The 10265-nt window shown below is 36.6% G+C and overlaps 1 protein-coding gene across 2 annotated transcripts in view; it reads right to left on the reverse strand.

The window, feature by feature from the left end:
• The window catches only part of LOC106880026 (WD repeat-containing protein 48), a 143678-nt gene that overhangs the window by 2891 nt on the left and 130522 nt on the right, over positions 1–10265 (reverse strand). For both annotated transcript variants that reach the window (XM_052971222.1, XM_052971221.1), the window contains 5 exons: positions 8920–8991; positions 4876–4963; positions 3697–3811; positions 1842–1918; positions 1–81 (listed from right to left, as the gene is read on the reverse strand). In XM_052971222.1, the coding sequence (XP_052827182.1) occupies positions 1–81; positions 1842–1918; positions 3697–3811; positions 4876–4963; positions 8920–8991 (433 nt within the window). The remainder of the gene's footprint in view (positions 82–1841; positions 1919–3696; positions 3812–4875; positions 4964–8919; positions 8992–10265) is intronic.

A 10265-nucleotide genomic window follows, 5' to 3' on the forward strand; every position in this document is an offset into this window, starting at 1 on the left:
GAGCCCTGACCAAGAACCTTTTCATACACGTGTTCAATGACTTTCCGAACCTGAATCACATCACTGGCAGACAACCGGTCTCTATAATGTACAAAAGAACCACTCATTTATTAGAGAAGATGATAACAATGATGATGATGATGATGATGGATACAGTAACACAATTATTTCTCTCTTCTCCAAATAACTGAAATCATAAGGTTCAGTAAAAATAGGCGCAGGCATGGCTATGTGGTAAGAAGCTTGCTTCCCAACCACATGGTTCTGGGTTCAGTCCCACTGTGTAACACCTTGGGCAAGTGTCTTCTACTATAACCTTGTACCGACCAAAGCCTTGTGAGTGGATCTGGCTGAGGGAAACTGAAAGAAGCCCAACAGGTGTTGATGTGTTTACATACCCGTAATTTAGTGATTCAGCAAAAGAGACTGATAGAATAAGTACTAGGCTTAAAAACAATAAGCCCTGGGGTTGAATTGTTCAACTAAAATCCTTCAAGGCAGTGTTCCAGCATGGCCACAGTCAAATGGCTAAAACAAGTAAAAGAGTAAAAGAATATATTCTATGGCTTATAACTAACTCTGAGCCATTCATTTGTGTTCAGCTTGATGCAGTTGTTTGACCCAAGGTCAGCCATGATTGAGCAGCTGTATACTAAAAAATGTTCCTGCCATGATCATTTGGGGGTTTTTTCAGATGCAATGTATCCAGAGCTACATTAAGCAATGTATTTTCTATTTTATTACTTTTATACAAAGTAGTGAATGTTTTAATTGAGCAGCTGCTTTTCGTGTTGTCAGCATAATAAGTGCTTTTGATTAGTCTATGTCAGCCCTATTGTTTTTAGTACATGCCAATCATGAAAACCAACATCATTTTAAGATGGCATGACTGTAAATTGGAACAGCAGAACACAAGAAATTTAATGGAGAAAACTCACATTTGAATGTAACATAATTTAAATTCAAACATAATGCAGGAGACATAGAGCTGAGGTGTAACTAATAATAACTGAAGTATCTGGAATCTCTGAAGTAAGAACAGAACAGAGATACTAAGTTAATTACAAACTGTAAACAATATTAGAGACCTTGCCAGTGCTGGTGCCACATAAACAGCACCAGGTCCACTCTGTAAAGAGGTTGGCATTAGGAAGGTCATCCAGTTGTAAAAACCATGCAAAAACAGAGACTGGATGTTGGTGCAGTCCCTTGGCTTGTCAGCTCCTGTCAAACAGTCCAACCAATACCACCATGGAAAACAGATGTTAAATTATGATGATGAAAAGACACTACAAAAAGCTAGATAAACACAGGCAAGTCTGTGTGGTTCAGAAGTTTGTTTCACAACTGTGTAGTTTCAGGTTCAGTCCCAAAGTGTCTTCATCTTAACTCTGGGCCTTGCAAGTGAATTTGGTAGATGAAAATTCAAAGAAACTTATTGTGTGTGTGTGTTCATGTCTTTTTGCCTTGAAGTTGCACATGTTAATTGTAAAGAACGCACCGTCATAGATGTGGTGATGTCCATTCACCATCTTTCATGTAAACATGTGATGAATTTAACACTATATATTTCAAGCAATCTGATCAATGACAAACTCAAGGTGCCAGAAAAATAAATAAATAAATGTATATATGTCTGTCTTCATGCATGCATGCATCTATGTATGTAGGAACAGAGCAAAGGTAGATAGCCAAAGGTTGGGCCAACTGAAAATATAAAACCCAGAGATGTAAATGATGATTTTAATAACCTCCAGAAATTAAAATCATAATTAGAATGTTAAGCTTCCCAGATGGCATAAGAAAAAAAATAAAGATATATCAATGAAAAAGTTGCTTACTTTTTAGGTAATTTTATTCCCATACTTGCATGTGGTTGGAGAAAAAATGGAATTTTATTGAATTTGGGAGATGCTCTCTGTAAATGAGAATCAGAAATGTAACACATCACAAAAAGTAAAGGAAAGAAATAATACCATTCTCTTTCAGTCATTACCAAACATCTATGACCATATGTGAGCAGAGGCATAAACATCAAATTAATCTTTTAGCATTTAAACCGGCCATATCCAGCCTAAATATTCTGTTTTATGTTTAAACTGGCCAGATCCAGCCTCTTACACCTACCCTATAATATCTTCTAAAAAAAAAACTATTACAACTGGACATCCTCTTCACAAAGAACTTAAACCACAAATACCCACCCACTGAAACCTTCTCAAGTCATACAAACTCACAGGGGCTGATTTCCTGATTTTCATGGCATGTATATTCCCCACTTGGACAGGACACCGGTCTGTCGCAAGATTACTCATTTTCGCCAGCTGAGTGGACTGGAGCAACAGGAAATGAAGTGTTTTGCTCAAGAATACAATGTGTCACCTGGTCCAGGAACCAAAACCACAATCTTATGATCATGAATCCAACACTCTAACCACTAAGCCACATGCCTTCACTGATACACATAGACATGATTGGTATAAAGAGCATGGTTAGAATGCTTTTTTGCCATGTAAAGCATGAAACTATATATATATATGTATATCACTTGACCAACCAGACTATCAGATGTTGTTATACCTTGCTGGTCACAATGCATTTACTTGCATGTTTTAGCATTTCAATGATGTCAATTGAAACCACCTTCAGCTAACAGTCATGTAGTAAATCTATCACTGATAAATAATTGATGACATGAAGACACAGACATTAGGTAGACATAAGTTTCTCTTTTCTAATGTCCTATATCTCTTTTTCAACTACTTTTTCCCACCCCTATATAATGTGGGGTAGCCACATTATATAGGAATGGGAAGACACCTGTGGGTATTCCTCTACCATACTTTAACCTTTTAATATCTGACAAAAAGCCACCTCTCTGTTTTAAACACTCCTCCCCACCACTGGGGAGGCACATGGCTCAGTGGTTAGAGCATTGGGCCCACAGTCATGAGGTAGTGAGATTGATGCCTGGACTGGGCCATGTGTTGTGTTCTTGAGCAAGGCACTTTATTTTATGTTGTTTCAGTTCACTCAGCTGTAGAAATGAGTTGCAATGTCACTGGTGCCAAGTTGTATCAGCCTTTGCCTTTCTCTTGAGTAACATTGGTAGCATGGAGAGAGGAGGCTGGTATGTATGGGCAACTGCTGGTCTTCCATAAACAACCTTGCCGAGATTTGTGCCTTGGAGGGTAACATTCTAGGTGCAATCCCAAAGCATTCATGACTGAATGGGGTCTTTACCTCCTTTACTCCACCACTAATTTGTGGGAGCTTTTTTCCTTTTCCCCTGTTCTTTTTCTGCCTTGCAAGTTACTTGGCAACCTCTCTAGTGCTGGTGGTGTGGGAAAAAGCACCCAGTACACACTGTTATGTGGTGGTTGACATTAAGAGGGGGCTGTCAAACTGTTTAACCCATGCCAGCATAGAAAATGGAAATTAAATGATGATGATGATCAAGTGAAGATGACCAATTGAATAAAGTGGAAGACAACCAAACAATAACAATTGGTGGTTCATAACATCAAATTTATGAATATTTCATTAAGATCTGGTAAAGAGCTCAATTCCCATGGTTATATACTAAACTGATATTTTGTCTCACTGATATCACTTCTCTGCAAAGTGCACCCTGGTTTTTGGCATGATCTCCAATCCTGAGACATGAAATGGAAGAAGTCTGGTTTTAATACTTACATTTACTGCCACGTCAACTACCCATGGTGGGATAGTTTCGTTTAGTAATAGCTGCTCTGTTTCTCCGCTAGCATCACGGCAAAGTAAACGAAACATGGTCCTTCCCCCTGCCTCACTACATTAAAACAACAAGGTGTAGAAAATAAATATTAACACAATAATAATTCATCACTGATAAAGGTAATTCTTAAAATTCTTCTGCATCAAGCAGACTGGCGTTTCCCCACTATCTGCAATAGCGTCATCCCTTCTTAACTCTGATCACTAATCTGACCCTCTTCCTCTAAACCTTAATATAGCCTCATTGCCAAGATCTTCAAGAGGGGCCAAATAAAATGTGGTGTGGTACTGCATGTAAAGGAGTTGTTTGATCCTAGTTTCATGTAAAAAACACTGGTGCTGGTAGCGTTGGTGCCACATGAAACGCACTGGTGCTGGTGCCATGTAAAAAGCACTCAGTACACTGTAAAGTGACTGGCATTAGAAAGGGCACACAGCTACAGAAATCAAGCCAAAACAAATAACCTGGTAAGGCTCCTGGCTTTTCCAGCTTCTTTCAAACAGTTCAACCCATGCCAGCATGGAAAATGAACATATGATGATGATGATCTAATGCTGCTAGTCTCTTTAGCCTTGTTGTGGTAGTCTCCAGTTGGAATCAACCAGTGCACAGTTTATAATTGGAAGAGAAGGATAGAAGAATCATTTCTATTACACTACCTCCAATAGTGATTACTTAATGAATATCAAAAACCCAATCAATTGATTCTACTTACATTCATTATTGCACCAATTCACTTTTCAGCAATAAAATCAATAGCTTTTATTTCCTGTATTATTTACGAAGAGAAAAGAATTCTCATCACAGTCCATTCCCTTCCCACACTTTACAAGCATTATGCCTTTCTGATTATGTAATTATTCTCCCTCTCTAGTCATTCCCTGCTTCTATTCACAAACAATGAAAATAATCGATACACAGATAAAGGACTAATTGATACAGTAATGTGAACTGACAAGTAACCATATATCTGGATTCCATTTTACTTTGTTTCTCTATATAAAAGTTTAAACAAAACAAAAAAAACAAACAAAAAAAAAACGAATGTGTTACATGTAAACAAGTGCATTATCAGACAAAAATATATTACAAACAGAATGCAGTATAAAAAATACTACCTAAATATAACTGGAGTATGTCCTGGTACACTAAAATATGGACCAGTTCCCCGACGCTCCACACATTCACTGCCATTCATGTCCATTTCTGGAAAGAAGAAAGAAAATGTTATCTATTAACAGTACACAAAAATGAAATATCAATAATCAGTTTCATACCAATCATCATCATCATCACTGTTTTCATGTCCAGTTTTCCATGCTTGCATGAGTCAGATGGAATTTATTGAAGCAGATTTTTGATGGCTGCATGCCCTTCCTGTCACCAACCCTCATTTGTCACCAAGCGAGGTAATATATGTTCCCAGGGCCAGACATGTTCCCACAGAATAATGAAAATAAATGACACAGCTAGTATGACAGTGACACTTGTTTACAACTATCCTGTCAAGTGATGTCAAGACAAGGAGACACAAACATACCCATGCTCATATATATATATATATATATATTGGGTTGCCAAGAAAGTAATTTCGGTTTTTTAGTATGAAATAAAAGTCATTCTTTTATGTACAAAGAATGGCCGTTAATAAATTATACATTTTCTATTTTGTTCGATGACCTTTTGCCATTTTCCTGGCAACTTCATGATTCCGCACTCATAGAACTTCTGGTCCTTATTCAGCCAAAAACTAAAGCAAGTGCAATTTCAGGTCATCATCATTATTGAAAGTTTTACCATACAAAGTATTTTGCAAACTTCAAAATAAATGGTAATCTGATGGTGCAAGGTCAGGGCTATATGGTAGATGTGACAACACTTCCCAACCAAGCTCCAATAATTTTTCACGAGTTAGCAAAGACGTGTGTGGTCTAGCGTGGTCATGATGGAATACGATTCCTTTACAATTTACCAATTCTGGCTGTTTTTCTTTGATTTCTTCCACCAGTCTTATTAGTTGTTGACAGTAAACATCTGAATTGATCATTTGGTTCCTTGGAAGCAACTCAAAATACACACCACCTTTGTAATCCCACCAAATTGACAGCATGACCTTTTTTTGATGCAATCCAGCTTTCAATGTGGTTTGTACTGGTTCATTATGCTTGGATCATGATCATTTTCGATTGATGCTATTGTAGACAATCCATTTTTCATGACCAGTGATGATTCGTTTAAAAAGAAAGATCAATTTCATTGCATTTGAGATGCATACTGCAAATATTGATTCACTGTGTTAAGTGAATCTCTTTCAATTTATGTGGAACCCAAATAGCAAGCTTCTTAACGAGCCCAAGACAGTTTAAGTGATTTTCAATTGTTGTGTGTGATATATTTAACCTCTCTGCAATCTCTCACACAGTTATATGACAATCAGATTCAATTATGGTTTTGATTTGGTCATCATCAACTTCAGTTGGTCATCTTTGAGTGGAAAATCTCCAGAAAGGAATTTTTAAAACCATTTCTGATGTATGTTCTTTTAAGCAATCAACACCATAAACTTCACATATCTCTTTGTGAGCCTCAGCAGCTTTCTTGCTGCCTTTACAGAAATAAAAAAGCAAAATATGGTGAAAATGTTCATTTTTTGCACTCCATGTTAAAATTGACACTGAACTAACAGCTGTAAACAAAATTACGTGCAATTTGCTTCTAAAGTAAGCTAAAAGTAATAACTATCAAATGTCAAAACGAAAAAAATCATAGCACTGACAAAAGTCATTCAAAAAAATTGTAACTCTATCTATTTGTGAAAAGCAAAATTACTTTCTTGCCAACCTGAGATCATAGACTCTGTGTGTGTGTGTGTGTGTGTGTGTGTGTGTGTGTGTGTGAGTGTGTGTGTGTGTTTGTGTATATATATATATATATATATATATACATACACACACAAAGTAGAAAACACTTAGTAGTGCTCAAATGATTTAGACTTACACGTCTAAATGTTTATTGAGGACTGAATCCATAGGGTAAAGAGTGTCTATCAGAGGAATCCAAGGGAACACCCCCCTCTCTATATATAGATGCACACACACACATGATGCTTGCCAAAGTACCACGCAACTGGACTGATCCCAGAACCATGTGGTTGGGAAATAAACTTCTTGAACATATAGCTATGCCTGTGCCAACTATACAATGATTTATCTTTAATCTAGGTTACAGATTTTCATGTGATATTCATAAATGTAGAGCAACTAATTGCTCACTTTAAAGAAATAGTGAAATGCTTTCAATACAATCCTAATGTTACCAAACCAAACCGGAAATGGTTAAACTGGCAGTATGTTATCAGAGAATGAAGCCCCAATCACTATATTGCCATTGATATATCTTTTGAAACATTCATCAGTTTTGTCATGTCTGAGTGACGTGGTCTGATTGCATAAAATACTGACAATTATCGTTATGTAGCAGAAGGGATTCATAAAACAGATGCTTAACTCTAAATTCTGTCATCAACCTGGCTATCATTACTGACAGTGTACTTGAGTCAAAATATCATACTTCATCATCATTTAACATCTGTTTTCCATGCTGGCATGGGTTGGACAGCTTGACGAGTGCTGGTAAAGTCAGGTGCTGCATCAGGCTCCAATGTCTGTTTTGGCATGGTTTCTAATGCCAACCACTTTACAGAATGTACTGGGTGCTTTCTACATGGCATTAGCACTAGAAAAGCTAAAGAGTGACTTGTCTTTTCAAGGATTTCTTAGAGTTCAATAATAAACTTAAGTTCTGATATTACAATGTTAAAATGGAAAAGACTAGAGACGTTTCTTTATCCATTCCATATTCTGTTATAGCCTTGGGGACCAACAGATATTTTGTGAATGGGATTGGTAGATGGAAAATGTATGAAAACCTCTGTGTGTGTGTGTGTGTGTGAGAGAGTGTGTAAGTGCATGTTGATTTCACATTACACCATCTGAGCAAAATCGTAATACCATGTTTACACTCCCTGCAGACAACACATTATGTCACTCTGTGCTTTCAAAGACCAGTAGGATAAAGTAATATATGTTACTTGGAAACAATGTAAGGGTTGGCATCAGGAAGGACATCCATCCATAAAATACTGCCTCATATAGACATCAGTCTAACATGGGAACAGACTCAAAATGAATTAAAATAGCATTTTATTAACAGCTTAAATTTTAAAAAGGTCTTAAAAAAATACTCTTAAAACTTCTGACCAAAAGCTGAAACACTCAGAACTAACATTAATATAAGACCTTGGTTGCAAATTTAACATGGCTATCATACAACATGTGCTATGTAAACAAAATTGACTGCAGGTATATAGAATTCAAAAGGTCCAGTCCTTGTGGTGTTGTGGCGTGTATGTTTCAATGAACCTGAGAACTATGCAAGTGAAATGCAAGCTCCAGGTAGGGCTTCTCATGCTGGACAGGTCAAAGAATAGGGACCAGAAGTGAAAACAGGCTTGCACACCCCTACTTAGAAAAAAAAAAGCAAAATTACAGCAGTGGTGACAATTCAAAACCAACAAGAAGTAGGAGAGGAAGCAGAAAAGATAGCCTGGAGTCAAGAGCAATGGAGAAAAGTCCTTGATGGCCTGTGCGCCATAGAGAGTGATGTGCTTAAATGAGTATGTATATAAAATATAAAATGAAATAATTCCAACGACTCTGCATCCTGCTAGATGACATTGAGCTTCTAAAGATCTTCCCCAATCATGTTCAGCAATCCAGTGCAGAGCTGCTGCGTCAAATGAGAGTAAAGCCCTGGTAGGATGATCTAATGGGAAATGGAGGACATATCCATACAAGCAGGTGAGATGGATGTCTATGAGGTGAAAGGCTGTGGGCTGATATGCACATGCACACACAGTTCTTTGCTGGAAATGTGATGGTACCATCTGACGTTCTTGATGGTTCTGAAGGGCTCTGCTATCAAAACTGTGAATCCTTTTTTGACAGGGTCTTCAAGAGGGGCCACAATTCTGTTCCACAGAGCACTAGTTGACCTGGTCGGTGCTACATATGGTGACATCTCTGGGACCACTAACCTGGGATGACCCCAGCCCCCATCAAGCAAGAGTATGAAGCAAGCAAGTAAGTATTCCAATGACTTACCTTGACCATCATCAAAATGAGTTCGAGGCCAATATTCCAATAGAGCTTGCAATAGAATTACACCAATATTTACTGAAGAAATAAAGAAAGTAAAAACATAATAATGACGTAGAATAATAATTTCTTAATATAAAATAAGAAAAAAAATCAATAAAAACCAGCTCAAAATAAAGAAACAAAGAAGGTAGTTAGCATAACTAGGAAATAATTATATGTAAATAGAGCTGTGAGGAATAAAGAAAAGAAACATTTAGTAAAAAGAGGATGTAAAAAAAAAACAACGCATGTCTGCACTGCTTAAGAAGTACGCTTTGCTACCATGTGGTTTCAGGTTCAGTCCCACTGTGCAGCACCTTGAGCAGGTATCTTTTACTATAGCCTTAGGTCGACCAATGACCAATGCCTTATGAGTGAATGTGGCAGATGGAAACTGTGTAGATGCTGATTGTGTGTGTGTATGTGTGTGTGTGTGTGTGTATACATACATGCATGTATGCATATCTATTTCTCTCTCTCTCAAATATATATATATATATATATATATATATATATATATATATATATATATATATATATATATATATATATATATATATATATATATATATATATATGTATATATATATATATATATATACATGTGTGTACCTGTGTTTGCTCTCCACCACCAACACTTGACAACCAGCAATGGTTTATTTACATCCCCTAAGTTAGCAGTTCAGTCCCTCATGTGTGTGTATGTGTAAGCCCCTTGTAGATATACTTAGACAAGTGTCTTCTACTACAGTATTAAGCTGACCAATACCAAGTGAGTGAATTTCATAGATGGAAACTGTGTAGATGCCAATCATATATATATTTAGATAACTTAGGAGTTAGTTATAGGTTTACTTATTGAATTTATTTACCGATACTGTTGTACATATAGGAAATGTGTTTTTTTGTTGTAGTTTAATTAATAATGTTAGCGTTTAATCCTTCCTAAAATTAAGATTGAATGAATGTGGTGATATCTAAAGTATGTTTGTTCCCAAACAACACTTATTTTAGTGACGTTGACACCGCCAGATTGAAAGGTGCTGCCCAGGTGTCAAAACCATAGTGATATCCGTGGGGCAGCTGATGATGAAGGTATGTTGGATTGTTGGTATGACTGTTATTGTATGTACGGAATAGTAGTTTTATAACACATCCATTTGATGTAATATATATACACACACACACACACATATATATATAATGATAAATAGTTTTACCGATAAAGGTTTTTTTCATACTGAACTACTTGGCAAAATTGTTAATTATTAATTCTATTATTAATTGACGATTCTCTGCCCTTATTCTTG

The sequence above is a fragment of the Octopus bimaculoides genome, chromosome 10 (assembly GCF_001194135.2).
Source record: "Octopus bimaculoides isolate UCB-OBI-ISO-001 chromosome 10, ASM119413v2, whole genome shotgun sequence".
NCBI lineage: Eukaryota > Metazoa > Mollusca > Cephalopoda > Octopoda > Octopodidae > Octopus > Octopus bimaculoides.